Genomic DNA, 22,143 nt, shown 5'->3' on the forward strand with positions numbered 1-22,143 from the left:
TTACACCGCCTTCTTCGCTTCCACTTTACCTTGGACCACTTCATTCCACCACCAGTCACCTTCGTGCCCCCCCCCCCCCAGAGTAACCCTTCGATACCCCTAACACCTCTCTCGCTGCCTCCCTTATACAGTTCGCCCTATCTTCACATAGCGCTCGCGTCCCTGCTACTCATCCATGCTCCCATAGCCGACAACCTCCCCTCCAACTCCTGGCTTTATCCTTAGTTAAGGCTTCCCACCTGATCCTCGGTCGTCCTCATACAGACCTCTTCTTTCTCTTAATCATGATACCGACGTCCATCACCAAGAGCCTATATTGCGTCGCGAAGTCCCACCCGGGATAACTTGCAATCCTTGCCCAGCCCTCTATTACACCTCCTGAGAAAGAGATAATCAATTTGAGTCTTCACCCCCGTACTTTAGAAAGTGACCAAATGCCTCTCCCTCTTCGGGAAGTTAGAGTTCGCAATCACCAGCTCAAATGCCTTAATGAAATCCAACAGTGAAGTACCTCCTCCGTTCCTATCCCCAAAGCTAAAGCCTCCATGCACCTCGCCATAGCCACCAACAGTTGACCCAAAATGACCATTGAAATTTCCTCCGACAGATAACCTCTATGCAGGTGGAATACTACGCACAATCTCATCCAATCCTTCCAAGTGTATATGCATATATCATGAAGTTTCCAATCAATTCAGAGGAAAATGTTTTAGTTTCTCAATTGGTGAAGTGCCAAACTACAAAGTAAAATATGGATAGACATTAGGGATGTTATCCTTTAACCCTTGTAACATGCGAATTTAGTCTTAACATAACATTAGCATGATGAGTTGTAGTAGAGGAGGACTTATTGGAGGATAAGATATTAATGGGAAAGAATTTGGGTTGCGAAGATACAAATATCAACTTAGTGGGCGTATGGACATAAGAATTTTAAAATTCCAAAAAAAGGTGGAAAAAAATTTCAAGTGAAAATGGTATCTGAAATTTAGAGTTATGTTTGGACATAAATATAATTTTGGGTTGTTTTGAAGTTTTGTGAGTGATTTGAGTGAAAATTTTAAAAAACAGCTTTTTTTGGAGTTTTTCAAATTTTCAAAAATTTCCAAAATGCATCTTCAAGTGAAAATTAAAAATTTTATGAACAAACGCTGATTTCAAAAAAAAGTGAAAAGCTTTTTGGAAAAAAGAGAAATTTCTTATATCCATACGGGCTCTTATAGAATTCATATAAATTTGTCAAATCTCAGCAATTACATCAACAAGATTACTCGATTACTTTAACACCAAATGATTTTCCGCCTAAAAGGTACATTGTCAAATGTCAATCCATTACACCATTTACGTTTCTCTTATTCACTTGCTTTCTCTCCTTGAGAGAGAGAAAGTATATGGGGTCTTGGTTATGGGTGTCTAACGGGCCGAGTCAGTCCGTTTCCGAATCGACCCAGATCAGTTAAAATCGAAACCGCCCGGACCGGTACAAGGGGATCGGGTTGGGCTGGGTTAAAGGGGTAGGGGGTTTGGTCCGTTCACATTTTGTCAACCGGTCAACGTAAATTACTGTTCAACCGGTTAACCGGCCCGGTTTAAAAGCTATATTTCATTTTTATTTTATTTATTTTTTAAGGTTTTACAGTCTAAGGCAATGCAAACCTTTGAATTTACTTTTTTTTTTGTTAATTTACTTGTTCTTAAATGTAAACCTTTCAATTTGTAAGTTTGAATTTTGAAATAAAAGTAGAACTTGCAATTTATAAGTGCAATTTATTTTCCATCTTCATTGTATTCTTTATATTTTTACTTTATATTAATATAAATTACAATAGTTATACAAAATACAAAAAAAAATTAAAAAAAATAAGAACACTAACCCGGCCCGGCCCGGCCCCTTGTACCCGTAACCCTTACGGTTCATTTTTTACCCGGATGAACCCGAACCCATTAAACCCAGTAAGCCCCAACCCGTAATCGGCCCGGACCACAACCCGTACGGGTACAAGAATTCTTTACCCAGCCCGGCCCGGCCCACCCGTTAAACACCCATAGTCTTGCTATTACATGAAGATAGTATATTAGAAATGTACCCATTTAAGTTTTCTTAAATGCCTTGACGTCGTACATTAAAACGTAAAAATTATAGTAGTACTTTTCCGTCCTCTCAATAAAATAAAATAACCCACTTCTCCCTTTCCTCTTTTCTGTACCTTCTCTCCCACGTTCATGGTGAAACTAAAGCAAATGGTGAAAGAAATTTGTCAATGCCAATAACCTCCCACAAGTTTGGCTACATTGATTTGATCTCTGATAAGGAGATCGATGAATGCAATGGATAGCTTTTTTCAAGCTTTTCTGGACACAGAAGTCAAACTTGGTCCAAGCCTATAATCCAGAGAAGGGACTCAAGTGTGATATTTTCCAATTTAATCGATGTTAAAATGAAGGTGAATGTCGCATTATTAAAGAGAATAATAAAATCATATAAAATTGAGCGAAGATATGAAGTGAATTTGTTTGACTTTTATTGGAAAATTTCATGTACCATCTCAGACTTGTATAGGTCCAAATTTGGTAACCACGATAACGGATAAGCAAGACAAAGGACGGGTCGACCACGACACAACGACTAAAGGACGTCCTCATGAAGGCTGATGCCAGAAGCGGGCAGCTGGGATAGAATAGTAACGGTAACTTAAGTTTAGAAGTGAACATAAAGAATATTCAAAGGAATATTCTTTATCTTGTACTTTTTAGGGCTTTTGGGGAATGTCCCTTATAAATAGGAAGACATAGAGAACAAAAAGGGGATCTTCCTTTTTCGAACTGGAACATATTGTAAAAGTTGAAAGAAGAATATACGAAAGAGTTGTCTTATTCATTTATTCAAGCACATGTTGTCCAATCCTTATTCATAAATCTCAAGATCCCATATACATTTTTGGATCTCTCGTTGTTTCACGCCGCCGCCAGAAAAAAGGAATATCCCAACCATAAAATCATTGGGTGATAGTTCCTTTCCCATTATAATCTTTATCATTGCTTACATTTATTACACATCTATGCTATCGTCGAGTATAACAAATTAAGTCCACTATTTAATGCTCATGAACTCTACTCGTTATACAAAAGCTTTTGTTATTTTATCTAGAATTTATTCAGTTCAACTGAGATTCACCCCTTAACTTATCTTTAATTGGTTTAGCAATGATTTGCTCAAACAATTTGGCGTCGTCTGTGGGGAGGTCTTAGTTGAAACTATAGTTCTTTCTAGGTCAAAAAGAAACCGTCTTTTCTTCATTTGTACAAACTGACAATGGCAGGAAAAGGAGACGCAAGACTGAAAGCGATAGCGGGCATCACTGCCAACATTCTGAACACCATCAACGAAGATGTCAGGGGAGACAACGAGAACGTGACACCAAATGCCACGCCCAGGCGGAGTGCTTTGCCTCCCCCTCACGAAAGCGTAACAGTTTCACACGAAAGGTGAGCTTCCACGTCTACAACTGAGGAAGCACCACCACCAGTGAAGAAATTACTAGAAGAGTGGCTGACAAGCACTCTAAACAACATGCTCGACAAACCCATTCAAAAGGAAAGCGGAAATACCGCGCAAACAGACATCACTGCGATCACTGGCGAGCAGCCCATCCCTCAAACGGGTATCACTTGCACCTCTGTTGATGCAGGTAATGATGCACTCGCATCCATCCTAAAGAAGATGGAAGAAATGGAAAACGAAAACAAGGAACTCCGTGACCAGATGAGGGAACATCAAGAAAGGGTCGATAAGATATCGGGTGCCTCAAAGCTACTACCAAAACGACACGTTGGTCGGTTCGTCGAACAACTGTATAGCGAGAAAGCGGCTCCACATGCCATTCCAAAAACCTTCAAAATTCCACCTTACCAGAAGATATACGATGGTACTAAGATCCCGAAGATCACATCATCCATTACGTCACAGCGGTAAAAGGCAACGACCTCTCAAAGGAGCAAGTACCGTTAGTGCTACTGAAAAAGTTCGGTGAAACCTTGACAGGGGGAGCCTTAACCTAGTATTCGCAACTGCCGGCGCGGTCAATAGCAACGTTCGAGGAAATGACCGACAAGTTCATCACTGCCCATGCAGGGGCTAAAAAGGCGGAAGCTAGGGTGAACGAAATATTCGCCGTCGGGCAATCGCCTGGCGAGGGACTCAGGGACTTCCTCGCCCGATTTAACAGAGTGAAAATGAGCCTACCAAATGTATCGGAAGGGATGGCGATAGCGGCTTTCCAGAACGGGTTGAACAGCAACGAGTCGAAAGCAACCAGAAAGCTACTAAGCAGGCTCATGAAATACCCTCCCACCACTTGGGAAGAAATCCATAATGCCTATTGCTCCGAGGTAAGAGCTGACGAGGACGACCTTAACGGCCCGACTCAGCGGCTGACGTCAGTTCAAACAGAGTCGAGAAAAGATTGTCGTAACGACGGTCGGAGAGATCAACCAGGTCCACATCTCAACCGAGAAAGACATCAGCCCCACGTCAGAACAGTCGTCCCACCGTCTCCCCGACGTGCGGAAGGGCTGCCCAGGCTGCAAATAGGGACTCAACAAAACGAAAGAGGTATGCCTCCACTCTTATCCGCTCACAATTTTTGTGTTTCTCCTTCAGAAATAGTGTACGCATTAGAGAAGCTTGGCACAAAGGTGAAATGGCAACAAAAGATGAAGTCCGACCCAAGTACACGAAAGTCGAACGTCCTCTATGAATTCCACCAGGAGCGGGGTCACAAAACTGAGGACTGCATAGCTCTACGGAAAGAGGTAGTAAACATGCTGAACCAAGGGCACCTGAAGGAACTGATGAGCGACCGTGGACGAGCCAACTTCGGCCGCGGACGAGAACAACACCAGGGACCTCCAAAGCGACCCTCCCCCGCTCGCACCATCCAAATGATAATCAGCGGAGGAGATGAAGCAGCGGTCAACCATGTGAAGTTCACCACCACACACAAACTCGAGCAGTCGATCACTCACGAACGGTACGACGACTTCGGAGACAGTATCATCTTCGATAAGTCAGATACCGACGGTTTGACTTTCCCTCATTTCGATGCTCTTGTTATTACTTTACGTATTTCAGATACTGATGTGAAATGAATAATGGTAGACGACGGAAGTGGCGCGTGTATTATCCACCCTCGAGTCCTCATACAAATGAGACTCGAAGACAAGGTAGTACTACGTTGCATAACGCTAACAGGTTTTAATAATGCAGTTGAGCAGACCTCCGGGGAGATAACGCTGCCCATTTTGGCCGGGGGTGTCACCCTGGAAACAACGTTCCACGTCATGAACCAGGATACAGCTTACAACGCCATCATAGGGCGGCCATGGATTCATGCCATGAGAGCCATACCCTCAAGCCTATACCAAGTAATAAAGTTCCTTACTCCATGGGGGATATTTAGCATCCGAGGCGAGCAACGCACCGCCCAAGAATTCTATCGCATCGCCCAGGACTGCACATACACCCAACAGCTAAAAGGAGCAGACTCGGAAGCATAGCAATTACCAAAGTTGGGGATCGGACCCGACGTGCTGACAGACGTCATCAGGGACCCCGACACCGTGGAAGCTGCTGAATCCACGATAGAAGATCTTGGTCCCATCCAACTAGATAGCAGCGACGTCAACAAAAAGGCTTACATCGGACACAAACTCTCAGAACCAGGTAAATTTCACAAGTTTTTAATTGATAACGCCGATTTGTTTGCTTTCTCCCATGCAGATATACCAGGAATCCCGAAAGACGTTGCCACCCACAAGCTGAACGTAGACCCACTCTATGCACCACTACGGCAAATAAGGAGAAAATTCAACGCCGCAATCAACGAGGCTGTTAGTAATGAAGTAGATAAGCTGCTCGCCAACAGTTCCATCCGAGAATCAAAATATCCCCAATTGGGTCGCCAATGTGATCATGGTAAAAAAGAAAAATGAGAAATGGCAGATGTGCGTAGATTTCACAGACCTAAACACAGCATGCCCAAAAGACCCCTTCCCCTAGCTTCACATCGACCAGCTCATCGACGCAACGACGGGGCACGAATTGTTAAGCTTCTTAGACGCCTACTCAGGTTACAACCAAATCCTCATGGAGGAGGAGGATCAGGAGAAAACTACTTTCATCACCCATCAGGGGACTTACTGTTATAGAGTCATGCCGTTGAGTTAAAGAATGCAGGAGCAACGTACCAAAGGTTGGTCCAAGATGTTCAAAGACCAACTCGGCAAGACAATGGAAGTCTACATCGATGACATGCTAGTCAAGTCAAAAAGGAAAGAAGATCACATCGACCACCTTAAAGAGGCCTTTGGTATATTAAGGCGGTACGGCACCAAAACTGAACCCTAAAAAATGCGCCTTCGGCGTAACCTCGGGCAAGTTTCTTGGTTTCTTGGTATCACAAAGAGGCATCGAAGTCAATCCAAACCAGATCAAAGCCATTGAAGGGATACCTGAAGTGCTGACCAGCAAGAAACAGGTGCAAAAACTAACTAGCCGTATAGCCGCCCTGTCGAGAGTCAACTCACGGTCATCCGACAGGTGCCATAAATTCTTCAACGTGCTGAAAAAAGACAACGGGCTTCAATGGAATTTGGAATGCATCGAGGCCTTGAGGGAACTAAAGGCATATTTGTCCTCGCCTCCACTGCTCACCAAAGTATAACCCGGCGAGCGCCTCCTAATATACCTGGCCGTCTCAGAAGTCGCGGTAAGCGTAGTATTGGTCCCCAAAACAAAGGTACGCAGTCTCCAATTTATTATATTAGCAAAACCCTGGTCGACGCCGAAACGAGGTACCCTCACCTCGAAAAAAATTAGCTTTAGCACTGGTCTTAGCTTCAAGAAATCTTAGACCCTACTTTCAGTGCCACCCCATATCGATAGTAACAACCTTCCCCCTGCGGAGCATCCTACATAAACCCTAACTGTCGGGAAGACTGGCTAAGTGGGCAATAGAATTGAGCGAGCATGATATAATATATCAGCCGAGGACAGTTGGACAGCGATAAAATCGCAGGTACTCGCCGATTTCATCGCCGATTTTAGTGCCAAAACAATGCCCGAGGTCGAGCAAGAAGCTTCTCGCACTTCCCCTGGGCAACCCGACCTTTGGGTCCTTTATACCGACGGCATCCAACGCGTCGGGATCAGAACTGGGACTCGTACTCTAAGTCCCAACAAGCGAAGTTATACGCCAATCCATACGGTGCCCTAATATGACTAACAATGAAGCCGAGTATGAGGCTGTAATTGCAGGATTAAAACTAGCTCTCAAATATGGCGTACGACGGGTCATCCTCAGATGCGACTCGCAACTCGTCGTCAACCAAGTCATAAGGACTTCCCAAATCAAAGAGCAAAGGCTGTAAAAGTACCAGGCAAAAATTCATAAACTACTGCCAGAATTCGATGAATGTCGACTCGACCAGATACCTCAAGCGCAAAACATCGAGGCAAATGGCCTCGCCAAATTAGTAGCATATACCAAAAATATCACTAAGGAGAATGTGGTCACCCTCCTCCACTCGTCAATAGACCAACTTGAGGTACATTCCATAAATTTGACTTGGGACTGGCGCAACCGCATCATGACATATTTACAGGAGGGAGTACTCCGAAAGGACAAAAAGGAATCCAAAAAGCTTCGAATGCAATCGGCCAGGTACAGCATCATAAATCAAGACCTATACAAGAGAACGTTCGAGGGCCCCTTGGCAAAATTCCTAGGGCCGAATCAAACAAGGTGCGTGTTTGAAGTACACGAAGGTCATTGCGGCGCCCATATAGGCAACAGAGCCCTCGTCAGATGCCTCATTCGGGCAGGATATTACTGGCTCACTATGAAAAAGGAAGCTGCAGATTATGTCAAGAGATGCGAGCAGTGCCAAAAATACGCACCGATGATACATCAAGCGAGAGAACACCTCCACTCTATCACTTCGCCATGGCCGTTCATCAAATGGGGAACGGACATCGTCGGACCCCTCCCAACAGGGCGAGGTAAGATACGTTTCCTTTTAGTTTTAACTGACTACTTTTCCAAATGGGTGGAAGCAGGTGCGTTCACCCAAATACGCGAACAGGAAGTCATCACCTTCATATGGAAGAACATCATATGCCGTTTCGGCATCCCTAAAGAAATCAGCTGTGACAATGGGCCTCAATTCATCGGGAAAAAGACCACTGAGTTCTTCGAAAAATATCACATCAAGAGAATACTCTCCACACCATGCCATCCTGCCGGCAACGGTCAGGCCGAATCCTCCAACAAGACAATATTGAACATCTTAAAGAAAAAGCTCTAGGACGCTAAAAGGTTATGGCCAGAATTGCTACCAGAGGTACTATGGGCTTACCGCACCACGCCGAAAACAAGCACAGGCGAAATGCCATATTCACTAGTCTACGAGACTGACGCCATGATACCTGTTGAGGTCGGAGAGCCTAGCCTGAGATACTCCAATAAAAGTGGAGAAAACAACGACGAGAACAGAAAACAAGACCTCGACGAGGTAGAAGAACAAAGAGACATGGCTTACGTAAGAATGGTAGCCCAAAAACAACAAGCAGAAAGGTACTACAACAGGAAGGCCAAAATACAACCACTCAAAGTCGAAGACTATGTTCTCAAAGCCAAAACACAAGCGAGCAAAGACTCGAAAGAAGGCAAACTAGGAACCAATTGGGACGGGCCATACAAAATCACAGCAGCAACAAGCAAGGGAGCATTCCAACTAGAAACAATGGAAGTAAAACTGCTACAAAACAATTGGAACGTCGCCCACCTCAAATACTTCAACTTCTGAAAAAGGACGCCCCTCGAGTCGTACTCTTTTTCCCTCGCCCGGATTTTGTCCCAGTTGGGTTTTCTCGGGGAGGTTGTTAATGAGGCGATGAAGGGGGCGTCTCGAAGTTCAAATTATAATTCATCGCCCCGCCTGTCGATTGCTTCTCCAGGCCGAACGATGAAGGGACTAGATACATGGAAACTTCTCCAATATATGTATGAAACGGACATGTATAGTATTCTCCGGTGAATGAAAAAAAGCAGCAGTTTGTACTCTCCACCAAGATATTCTCCAATGAGTGAAATAAAGCAACATTTTACTCTCCATCGTTTTTTGCATCTAACATTCGACCTCGCTTGAATCACTCAACATTCGACCTCGCTCGAATTACTTAACATTCGACCTCGGTTGAAATTACTCAACATTCGACCTTGCTCGAATCACTCAACATTCGACCTCGCTCGAATCACTCAACATTCGACCTCGCTCGAATTACTCAACATTCGACCTCGCTCCAATCACTCAACATTTGACCTCGCTCGAATTACTCAACATTCGACCTCGCTCGAATTACAACATTCGACCTTGCTCGAATTACTTAACATTTGACCTCACTCGAATTACTCAACATTCGTCCTCGCTCGAATTACTCAACATTCGACCTCGCTCGAATTACTCAACATTCGACCTCGCTCGAATCACTCAACATTAGACCTCGCTCGAATTACTTAACATTCGACCTCGCTCGAATTACTTAACATTCGTCCTCGCTCGAATCACTCAACATTTGACCTCGCTCGTCTTACTGAACATTCGACCTCGCTCGAATTACTTAACATTCGACCTCGCTCGAATCACTTAACATTCGACCTCGCTCGAATCACTCAACATTCGACCTCGCTCGAATTACTTAACATTCGACCTCGCTTGAATTACTCAATATTCGATCTCGCTCGAATTACTTTACACTCGACCTTGCTCGAATTACTAAGATCTACGATCAACTACGCCAAAACATTACACATAAGCGGCCGAAAATCAAACAAAAATAACAATTCGGAGGTACACAGAAAAAAGGTAATCATTCCATTACAACTGTTATATTACAAAATCTTTTTACAAAGGGCTCGAAGACGCCCTCACAAAAATAACAAGGCAAAACTAAATAAATACAACGGCCCTACGTCGCGTCATCCCCCGCGGCATACTCCTCGTTATGCCAAGAATTGGAGGTGAGCCTGTCCGCATCATCATCGACATCGTCCCCGTCGGGCGTACCGGGATCATAACCACAGGCTTCACGGGCTGCATGTGCTTTGACACGAACACCCTCAAGTTCTGCCTCGGAAACCTTCCCGTTAGCCTTCAGGGACTTGTACACATCAAGCTGAGCCTCGGCATGAACCCACATCTCATACAACTCTCGTGGCACAACGGGATTAACAGAAGTATGAGACGTGGATGGCTGCGACTGTCTTCGCACTTCCTCTGCCTTCAAAGCAACAACCTATTTGTTCAATCCGGACAACTCCGCCTCCAAATCTTGGATCCGCTCTACTAACCTCGCCACCTTGAGCGCCGACGTCTCCACCTCATTATCCCTTTCAGATCTACAAACACGGAGGGCATCGTCCAGTGCTGCTACTTCTAATACGGCGGCCACCTTGTCCTTTTCGGCACATGCCAATTCATCAGCCTTAATGCTAAACTCACCCCTCAGATCGATGGCCTCCGCTTCCCTTCGCCCAAGCTCAGCAGTTAAGGTGGTCACCCGCACCTGAAGATCGGCGTTCTCGGCCATCACCCCCTTGCTCACCTCGAGCTCATCATCTTTGGCCTTAAGAGTCACCTCAAGTTCACTGCATCGACCCATGGCCTTCATCAGCTCATCATCCCGCTCTTTCAGCTCTTCAACTTTCTGTGCCAACTCTTCCTCTTTCTGCTTAAGCCCCTCGCGAAACAGCTGAAAGTCACTATCTTGAGTGAAGACATCTGCCAACGCACAGTGCTTGGTGCGGTACTCTTCGTACTTAGAGGCAACCTTCTTAAAAACGGTCATTCTTCGCTCATCCCTCCAGTCGCGCTCGATCTCCATAATGAGAGTCTGACATGTAGAGGAAAGAAAGTTAGCATAAGAAGATTATGCATGCGAAACAAATCCTAACAGGAAAATAAAAAATGCTTACTCGCAAAGTCATGCCAGAAATACTCTGTGATAGCTCCGCGTCACTCATCGCCTGAAGCGCCGCATTCTCAGAAGTGGCACACAAGGGAGCAAAGGCCGACACAGCTTGCTCAGAGTTCGCCAAAAGATCGTAATCCACGGGAAAGATTACGTGGTTTTTAGGACCCTCCGTCCTCACCTCCACGCGGGTATTTCTCTTCAAAAAGGCCCGCACCTCTTTGGGATCGATGTCGGAGCCTGAACTATCGTCCTTCGCAAATACCGCTCCATCCCCTCCGACAGCTGACAACGCGCCACCTTAAGCTGCCCGTACAGGTTCCCCGCCTTTGCATGTCCCCTCGGCCCTAGGGGACCTCCCCGCCACAATAGCATCCGCCATAAAAACGACCCCTACGTCTAACGTAGGTGAGGACGGCACTCTCTAAGCAACGACCTTCTTCTTTTCAAAGCCGGTGGTGATAGCCTTCCCGAGCTCCACCATCCTCCTCTTTCTCGACGGTGACTCCTCCCTGCTGGAGGACTCATCTACGAGGTGGTAGACAGGCCGGGAAGAGATCTCGTCCCGTACAGCGACATCCTAAGGAGGGGGTCCCTTGTTGATAAAGTTTGAGTACGACCCCCGCGAGCGGACTCGGCCAAAGAAAATTGCATCCTTGCCGATGCAATGGCCTGGCAAAATGCCGGCACTGGAGCTTTCTTTTTGGAAACCCGTCGACCTGACACCACAAAGGTCGTATCAATAAATGACGACAAGCAGTTAAAGATCGAAACAAAAGAAATACTTACTACACGGAACCTTCGGTCCGAAGCGTTTGTAGAAAACCACCCAATCTCGGATCCCCGCCATGTGAGGTAACACGCGAGCCACCCAATCCTTAATGCCGACGACGGGAAAAGGCGCACGCCTCTCAGCTACAAAGAAAAACACAGATGAATAAAAATCAAAAGGATGAAAGTAGATAACAAACGTATGCCATCGACACCTACGATTATAATTCCACTGCTCAGGAAATCCATCAGGGTCCGACACCAAGTGCTCCGTTTTGATAAAAAAGTACTTATCCAAAACTTTCGGCTCGCCCTGTCATCCATTCCAACTATCAGCCCCCTTGTCCCGCGATGTCGCAGGTGTATCATGGTGCCTCTGTAAAAGCTTGGTGAAAACAAATGTAATAGGTGGTGGATGTCGACCTCACAACCAGCCAACTCTGCGTACTTTGTCAACATTAGTAAAGTTTTATACAAATACGAAGACAGCTGTGCCGGGTAGACGTTGTAAAACCGATAGAACTCCTCCGCCAGCGGAAGGAGAGGGAGAGTATAACCAATTACGAAAGGATAAACATAAAAAGCACAATACCCAGGTCTATGGACCTCCACGATGTCGCCACCAGCTGGAACCATCTCGACGTGAGACAGAATACGGTATGTAGATCGGAGTTCATCTCTATGAGACGGCCTCGTTTCAGAGATCAGCGGAACGGGAGAAGGAGCGGGTTCCTTATGGAAATCGTTTCTAGATAAGGGGTTTCTAGGAAGTATCTCTCCTACGGTAGGAAAACTCTCACCCTCCTCAACCACGAGATCCTTGCCGGCGGAAGGAGGAGCCACTGACAACGGAGTGGCGTCAGAAACTTCGTCATGTATGCGAAGGGTTCGGGACATCTCGACAACTGAAGGTGTGCTATTAAACCTAAAGAAAGAGGTGATGACTAAACAGGAAGATGAGAAACAGAATCGCAGAAATAGAGCTGATAACGAGAATTGACAAATAGGATCGAAGAAAGATAATGTACATGCAAGGAAGGAAATGGCGGAAACTTCTGAAAAAATGGAACCCTCATCTATTTATAGGGTTGGATGGCGCGAGAATAGAAGCGAAGGATTGTCAATGACACTAAAACCAAAGAGACAAGTAGGGGTGTTCATAAAAATCCAAAATCCCGAACCAAACCGAAAACCAAACCAAACCGACCAAAAAAACCGATACTTTTTGGTTTGGTTTAGTTTTGGTTTTGAAATTTAAAAACTGATCAAATTTGGTGTGGTTTTGGTTTTAATAAAAAAATAACCGAACCAAATCGAATATAGGAGTAGCTATTTTAAATTTATTATTACACCTATATATATATATATATATATATATACACTTTTATATAAAGTTTCAAAAATTTTATAGATGTTAATCGTTTGCACTTTTAGTACAGGTCTTTACCTTTACATTCTAGTTTGTTTAGTAGTTTTCTTTTGTTAAGTGTAAGAATCTATTTCATGTTAAAAATAATATATTTTTGATTGAGTCCTTAAATTATTCATCACTATTTGATTCAATTATCATCAATATATCTTGGTAAATAATAAATTTCTCAAAGGGCAATTGATTTGATAGTGTTACGTTGAAAATGTGGTTGCCGAAATATGTGTTTGGTAGTGTATGTCTTATATTTAAAAAAACCGACAAATAACCGAAAAAACCGAAAAACCGACATAAACTGAATCAAGAAAAAACTGACTTAATTGGTTTGGTTTGGTTCTAATATTTGAAAAACCGACTTACTTGGTTTGGTTTCTTTTTAGGGAAAAACCGATCCAAACTGAACCATGAACACCCCTAGCGACAAGCACGCAGACGCTGTCTCGGGAAGATGCGTAATGATGACGCGAAGGGTAGTGACATCACATCATGGTAACCATGCCAGTCATGACCCCGCCGGTTGTGTCGTTCTCTCGATCTTGGTTGACCCGACGTGATTTAATAGCCAAATTCTCCCACGACGAAAACGAATGATGTCCGCTTATCGAGGACGTGTAGGGCTACGACCTCAACAAGTGGAGGGACTAACTGTATAGGTCCAAATTTGGTAACCACGATAACGGATAAGCAAGACAAAGGACGGGGTCGACCACGACACAGCGACTAAAGGACGTCCTCATGAAGGCTAACGCCAGAAGCGGGCAGCTGGGATAGAATAGTAACCGGTAACTTAAGTTTAGAGTGAACATAAAGAATATTCTTTATGTTGTACTTTTTAGGGCTTTTGAGGAATGTCCCTTATAAATAGGAAGAGATAGGGAACAAAAAGGGGATCTGTCTTTTTCGAACTGGAACATATTGTAAAAGTTGAAAGAAAAATATACAAAAGAGTTGTCTTATTCATTTATTCAAGCACGTGTTGTCCAATCCTTATTCATAAATCTCAAGATCCCATATACATTTTTGGATCTCTCGTTGTTTCACGCCACCGCCAGAAAAAAGGAATATCCCAACCATAAAATCATTGGGTGATAGTTCCTTTCCCATTATAGTCTTTATCATTGCTTGCATTTATTACACATTTATGCTATCGTCGAGTATAACAAATTAAGTCCACTATTTAATGCTCCTGAACTCTACTCGTTATACAAAAGCTTTTGTTATTTTATCTAGAATTTATTAAGTTCAATTGAGATTCACCTTTGACTCATCTTTAATTGGTTTAGCAATTATTTGCTCAAACAAGACTCCTCAAAACACATCTCCCTCACATGATTTGGTAGAGAAAGAAATAGGGGCTGGGAGGAAGATGAAAGGTTGAGGGAAAAGAGACCGGGCGGGAGGGGGGGTAAGGAGAGGGGAAATCGCCAAATTTGGATTGCAGAAAGGGGCGCTGGGGTTGAATTTAATTTTTGTGAAAAGACCCAAAAAAAACCGCTCCTATTGATATGTTGCAATAAGTTATTAGGGGCATTTAAGGAAAAGCTGAAATTAGTTACATTGCTAACATACTATGTTCATGTAGTATATTAGCGGGAGAAATTCAAAAATAGCCAGATTTACCACTGGTCGTTGAAAAATAGCCAAGTTTCAAAAGTCATCAAAATTTAGCCACTTTAAATCTGAGCGAAAACACTGTTCAAAATCGGAAAAAATACGTCCGCAAATTTTACGGGAGTTCCAGCATAAGTATGCTTGAACTCCCGCAAATTTTACGGGAGTTCAAGCATAATTATGCTGGAACTCCCGCAAATTTTACGGGAGTTCAAGCATAATTATGCTGGAACTCCCGCAAATTTTACGGGAGTTCCAGCAAGTATAATTGTCCAGTATAATATACTGGAGTTTGGAGCACTGGTGCTCCAGTCTCCCGCAAATTTTACAGGAGTTAGCAAAGTATATCGGTCCAGCATAATATGCTGGAGTTCGTACACAAATGCACCAGAACTCCCGTATATTATACTGGACCGGTCCCTGTTGCAGCAAAATAGTGGCTATTTTTCATTGACTTGATAAATGCTGGCTATTTTTCATTGACCAGTGTGAAAACTGGCTATACCATGATATTTTAACTATATTAGCAAGCCACCTGCATCTGTACACTTGTGTCAAAAAACACCAAGAAATTAGATGTAATTTTATGTTACCTTGACAATGTTAGTTTTGAAAGAAAATGCACTCTTATGCTACTTAGAAATTTAGACTCTTCAAATGGGTTATGAAATGGTACAAGAATAATTTGTAGAGTATTTGAGAACAATGTCATATAGAAATTACAACACAACTGTGTTGATCCCAAGAATTCAACTTTCACCCCCTTAAAATGAAGGATTTCCTTTTAAATTCGTTGAATATAATTTCCTATACGTTTATATTTTAGAAAAAGTGTACTGTATGACTCGACATTTCCGAAAAACTATTACTAAAAGTTATCTTCTTTCTACACTAAATTGACATTCAGGCTTCATTTTTATACCCATCATTTATCCTTTCATTTTTCAACTTAAAGAGCGAAGTGCATATCTGATTCTTCGATTTCAAAGTCAACTAGGATAAACAAGTCGAATATCTCTAATTCGTTATCATAATTTAACATGTTTGTTAACTCTAATAGGTGCGTCTGATTACAGAATACGTACTACCTTGGTTACGTATAAGAATCATGCAGTACCGCCAATCACTAGAGCAAGAACTGACCACCCGAAGCCCAGACGATGAACATGCAACTCCGAGATCCCTCTGAGGCAAAATGCCTTGCCGTCTACCCAACACCAACTATACGAAAAATGTCATCTTACAAAATAAAATGCATTGAAAAGTTCACATTAAAATAAAATAACTATTATACATCTACTCGTTCTACAAATTCCTCCACCTCCCAAAAAAAAACATGGTTCTAAATATTGGAGGATACCATAAGACATCAGTTATGAAGAGATTCAAGTGCAGTCAGTTCAACCAGAATCAAGCTAAATTGCTACTGAATCTTGATACCAGATTGTAGACCAGCTTGAACTTTGTTTGAGAAATGTGACTCAAGCCTGTAAGCGGATAAAAATTGATAATTGAAACTGTGACATGCATAAAATAATAAAAAAACAAATTGTGAAAAAAGACATCTGGAGCACTAAAGAGCAATATACTTGCCTGGTTGCACATTTGTAGTAAATTGTCTCAGGAGAATTGTAAGTGCGAGCATTAGCAAACATCCTTCTGACATCCGCAACAAACATATCAAATGTCACATAATATAACTCCGACTCAACCCGCTTCGACATTGTTTTTAGATCTGCATTGTACATAACCAGAAGAAAATGTTACAACTTAATGATAAATGAAATTAAAAGAGGAGTCCAGAGGGAAAGAGCAGTTAGATTTAATCTTGACGTGCAAATGATACACATCCTAAAAGTTTCGCAAATAGTCTGCATGGCACAATCAGACGCCTATTAGACCAAATGAACGGAACTATTCATGAATCTTCATACATGTATTTCACCAACCCACAACAACAACCACAACAAAACAAAAAAAGCGGGATGCTCGCAGACCCGTATGGTAGGAAAAGAATTATTATAACTCTGTCCACCCCTCTCTTTAGCCTCTGTAGCTGAACTTTTGTATTTATCACTTAAAAGGTTCCAAAATCTGATTTGGCCTTACCTCTCACATGGTAAAGTACAAAGAAAGAAAAGAAATAGCTGAAAATGAAAAGTTGTACTGGAAATATTAACCTCATGACATGCAAGTCTGCGATCAAACAATGAAAAGAAATTTGGCCACAATTGAACGTATAACATTTGTCCCTGAGTGTATCCACAATTGTAAGACCTTTTGAAGTCTCTGGCCACGCTTTAGCAACAACAAAAAGGATGAAAAGGAAGGGCATTCTATATTTGGCTAGAAGAAGTCAATCAAGATCAGGCAGGTGCTTGAATAAGTTTCAATCTGTAAATAATATCCAAATTACACAACGCACAACTATAAACTTCTGTCTATGAAATAAGAACTGGGTGGGCCTCAGTTGATAGACTGATGTTAAAGAAATGGACCTTGGGCCTAACTCAACCCCAAAAACTAGCTCAAGGGTTGAGGATTGTCCAAGACCATATAAAGAAATCAAACACCTCACCATAGCCGATGTGGGACACCAACAATGACAATACAAGCTCTATTTAGGCTGCCAAGTGTGTTCATTTTAAAGTGAAGCGTAGCAGAAATCAAGTTGCGGTTCGGCAACCTGAGTATGCAGTAGCTTACGGGGACAAAGGGAAGGTCTATGCAATATGCATAATAGAACGCCCACATAGACAGTTACATTCTATACAGAAAACAGAAAGAAGAAGCTACTTCAGTAGTAACAGCACTCATCCAGAATCAACCATGCAGCCTCCAGTGTATCAAAATCCATGCCCATGAGTGTTACAGGAATAAGGACATGGTAAGATATTTTTAAGATAAAAGGGAGATGAAATAAAATGAATTACGTGATAACACATACCATCTTTCAAGATATAACCGATGGAATCAAGGGAAAAAGAAACAATAACCAACTTATTACATAGTAAAGTAGGTAAGAATGAATCGAATATACTTTTGGTACTATTTAAAATGAAGCGGACAACAGTCAGGTCCGTGCCTAAGAACTATTGGCCTGGAAGAATTGCAACAAACACGAGAGAGAGAGAGAGAGAGAGAGAGAGAGAGAGAGAGAGAGAGAGAGAGAGAGAGAGAAACTGCACCTGACCCACACTGCACATCATATGGCAAAAAGAAGAGGTTCTAAAGGGAAGCGAAACTCGACTACAGATTGGAAACATTTGTTCGTAAAAACTATTTGTGGAAAAAACAAGAAGTAATTCAAGTGGATGACCATCTTGAGAGTTCATTAGAGCTTTAGCTTTTAATTCATGTAGCAACTGTTTGGTGCATCACAATTGTGAAATACAATTCACTTTTACCAATTAAAAAAAGAAAAGAAAGAGGAAATTGAATAAATTTCTAGCAGATGATTAACAACCACCAGAGAAACAAAAAGCAAAAAGCAATTACCTATTGGATCTTTGATGATGTCATAATAATCAGGAACATCCCGTGCATCAACAGGTTCTTTGAACGGCCACGAATCAGGATGGTCATGCATTATCTGCTCAAGACAGAAAAACTCACTAAAGAAGTGCCTATCTAATCAAACACAGAAACAGAGCATTAAACCCAGCGCTAGCTGGCCTTTTTGCACCAAAAGCTTTAAGTAAACCAAACAATCAATCAATCAATCAACCAGCAATGTTAATACCAAACTAGTTGAGGCTCACAATATGAATCTTCCATATGTTCCGCTACATCCAGTCCGATTGCCTTCCGCGATGGTAAGAATTTCAGATTAAATTAAGGTTGTGTAAAGCTAGAGGTTCTCTAAATCTCACACTTCTTCCCTCCATATGTTCCGCTACATCCAGTCCCATTGCCTTCCGCGATGGTAAGAATTTCAGATTAAATTAAGGTTGTGTAAAGCTAGAGGTTCTCTAAATCTCACACTTCTTCCCTCCANCCCCCCCCCCCCCAACCCAACCAAAAGTAAATGTAACAGCAACTAAACCTTGATCCCAACGAGCTGATAACAAGCATAATAGTGTACCCACAAACTAGTGCATCTGAACGTTTAGGTAAGACATAGACAAACCATTTCATACAATCTTATCTCATTTTGAACTCTATATGTGTAAGTTCTCTATTACCTGTAGTCTCAGTTTATGACAATAAGAACACTTGGGTCTAGATCTTCCAAAACGACCTCCTCCTCTTCCATAGTTTGAGATGCCCGATTATCCATGGGATGCGAGAACAGAGGAGTCAAGTGTCTAGGATGAGATCACTGGGTGACTTGGTGCTGCAGCAAGGCGAAGTAATCGAGAGAATAATTCATCAACTGTAGGGATAGTCGGACTAGCCAAAATCTGGTCACGTACTGAATCAAGGTCATTAGGAAGTCCAGTGAGTGTAAGATTTCTCCTTTTCTACCCGAGTCATCATTCTATTCTTAGTTGCTTGCTCCAGTAAGGCTAGGTCTTCAAGCAACTCATTCTTCTGTGCTTCCAATTGGCCAAAGGTTTCCCTGTTCCAATCTGAAATGTCCTTCAATCTTCTCAATTTTTGCATTAAAAAGGTCTTGGATTGCTCCCAATTGTATAACTTTGCCACCATCCTTTGATTTTGTCAATGAAACCATCTACTTCTAGCCACATGTTTTCAAACTTGAAATAGGAGGGGTTGGCTCCCCAATCACCACATTTCAATAGCAAAGGTCTATGATCAGAAACGACTCTTGGGAGGCCTAATTGCTTGATTGCTTTGAAATTGTCATTCCATTCGATGAATATTAAGAACCTAACAATTCTAGAAGCTTGCAAAGAGTCTTCCCCTCTGAACCAAGTGTATTGAGACCCTTGGAGTGGTAAATCTATGATTTCCAGATCTTGTATAATATCAATGAAAGACTTCATTGCCCTAGACCTTCTAATACATTTTTACCTCACTTTTAAATCTGCAGACATTGGAATCTCCCCCAATGACTTGTTCATCCCAAATACCTAGGATAGCTGCTAGTTCATGCCAAAGAATCTCTCTCTAGGTTTGTATGTGGCCCATATACCCCTGTGAAACACCATCTGAAATCTTCTTGTGTACTTTCCAACATGCAAGAAATAGTTTATGACCCTTGTTGGACTCCCTCGTTGATCCACAACCTTTTGTCCCAAAGTACCAGGAAAACTTCCACTTCTCCCAATTGAATTTAACTCCACCCATTCAACCCATCTATTACCCCGAACTTGTCTAATCCAATATGGGGACCGTTCTTCAGCTTTCCATTTGTGAATTAGTGACTTTATTGTACTTCTTTTTTCTGCCTCATTGAGGCCCCGTACATTTCAGCTTAAAATTATTATCTTCATTCGGAAAAGGCTTTAGAGAACCTGTCCCTATCCCCTGCCTTCATGCCATCAGAATTCATACCCCACTTTAGTCTTTCTAACTCCAAAGTCTGCTTCTTCTTTCCATTTTTGTTGCCTTTGATTGAGGATTTCTACTTCTGAATTTGCTTTTGTCTCTTTTGTTGCATACACAGGATCATGCCAAGAATCTCATGTTCAAACCACGCCACATTTACCCCAAATACCTTGCAAGCCCTCATCATTACTGATTTGGTCCATCTCGAGGTCTCAATAACTGACGGCGAGTTGATTGCTTGTGAGCTTGATGAATCTGGATCATACCATGGAAGACTGAGAGTGTCGCATGAGGAAAATTCTGCTTCTGAACTACTTACAGCTTCAATGGGGTTCATCAAAATTGGTCTTGGGATAATCGTAGTCATTGGCTCAGCTTCGTCATCATACAAGGCTTTCTTCAGCCTACACATTTTTCCTTGACTTTATTCATTGTCAAATTGTAAGGCCCGTAAAAGTTCGCCAAGGATTTAAGGTTTTATAGTGCCAAGGCCAAGCTAATATGTTGCAAAGATTGTAAATAAGTTTCGTTGTGCAATGCGTCGCGAAGTGGGTAAAAGGATTGGCATGAGAGAGCGATTCTGTGGTCAGTGAATGCGAAGTTTCGTTGACCACAGAATCATCGCCGATTGGGGTTGAAGCAAACTAGAATTTGAGGGTTATTTCGCGGTGGGTTATGCGGACCGCATAGCTGATTCGCGGACCGTAGATCCATCGCGAAATTGGTCGGGCCACCTGGGGAGTTTTTGAAGGAGATTTTCCAATCCAATGTGCGTACCACAGAACCGTTATGTGGACGGCATATCTCAGACCCATCCAGTTCCAATTCAAACCTGGAGAACCATTTTGCAGTCCAATTCCCGATCGTAGACCTGACTCGGAGGGGTATCTTTGGAAAATTTCTAACTCGATTCTATTTTAATAAAAGGCCAAAGTTTGTGGTTTTAGAAGGAGAATCAAATTGTTTTGAGCGAGAGTAACACTCTAGAGAGAGAGGGAAGAGCTCTACCATTCCTACACCACAATTTCTTGCTCAATCCTTGGGGATTCAAGGAAAGAGATATACAAGGCCTTCTACTAACAAGGTAAGACTTCATCCCTAGCTCACATGCAATGTTAAATAATGAGATTATAGTTAGGATTTAATGTTAGAGCTTATGGGATGGTGATAGAAAGCATAAGCTCTCAACCTTGAAATTAGATGTTTGTGAAGAACAGGATAATGTGATTGATGGGTTGGGAGTAAATTGTTGGGCATGCATGTGCTAATGGAGATTATTGGTTGCCTAAGCGTGGTTATAGGATGAAGGAATTCCTGTATCGGAGGTTGTAGACGAACGTGCATGTTAAATGTTTGACAATATGCCTAAAAGACCTAAAATATGAAAACTATTGCTAATGTTGGTTCAATTGAACTTTTGTAATGTAGATTGAAGTAATTCAAGTAGGGGAACATAGTAGAGATCCTAAGGAAGCTCAAATGAATTTCTTGTTCTCTTCCTATTCATGATTTCATAATTTCATGGTTTCTATTCCTTAGCCCGTAGTTGTGAGAGACAAGCGGCTATATGCTACCCATGCAATCGCTTCACATGTTTGGTTGACATTGATCCTTGTACATTGTTTTGAGATATAGCCGGGGCGTTGTTACCGGCACTTTCATATTTTTCTCATGTCAGTTTACAGGCTCCGTAAACACAGTACGGGTCATGTATGTATGTGGGGATTAGAGATATTGTACGTCATTTTGCTTCCACTTAAAGAATTATAGATGACTGGTAATGTTTTGTCAACTATTCATGAAACTAGTATACATACTCGCGCAGTGCGCGGATCGTTTTAATATATAT

At 42.4% G+C, this 22,143-nt stretch overlaps 1 protein-coding gene across 1 annotated transcript in view; it reads right to left on the reverse strand.

The window, feature by feature from the left end:
* Positions 1-15,841: 15,841 nt before the first annotated feature.
* Positions 15,842-22,143, reverse strand: part of LOC109210991 (histone acetyltransferase GCN5) — a 42,287-nt gene continuing 35,985 nt past the window's right edge. Inside the window, exons 11-13 of the mRNA XM_019374478.1 lie at positions 18,339-18,432; positions 16,434-16,575; positions 15,842-16,327 (exon numbers count right to left, since the gene is read on the reverse strand). Coding sequence (XP_019230023.1) covers positions 16,264-16,327; positions 16,434-16,575; positions 18,339-18,432 — 300 coding nt within the window. The 3' untranslated portion in view covers positions 15,842-16,263. The remainder of the gene's footprint in view (positions 16,328-16,433; positions 16,576-18,338; positions 18,433-22,143) is intronic.

The sequence above is a fragment of the Nicotiana attenuata genome, unplaced genomic scaffold, assembly GCF_001879085.1.
Source record: "Nicotiana attenuata strain UT unplaced genomic scaffold, NIATTr2, whole genome shotgun sequence".
Classification (NCBI taxonomy): Eukaryota; Viridiplantae; Streptophyta; class Magnoliopsida; order Solanales; family Solanaceae; genus Nicotiana; species Nicotiana attenuata.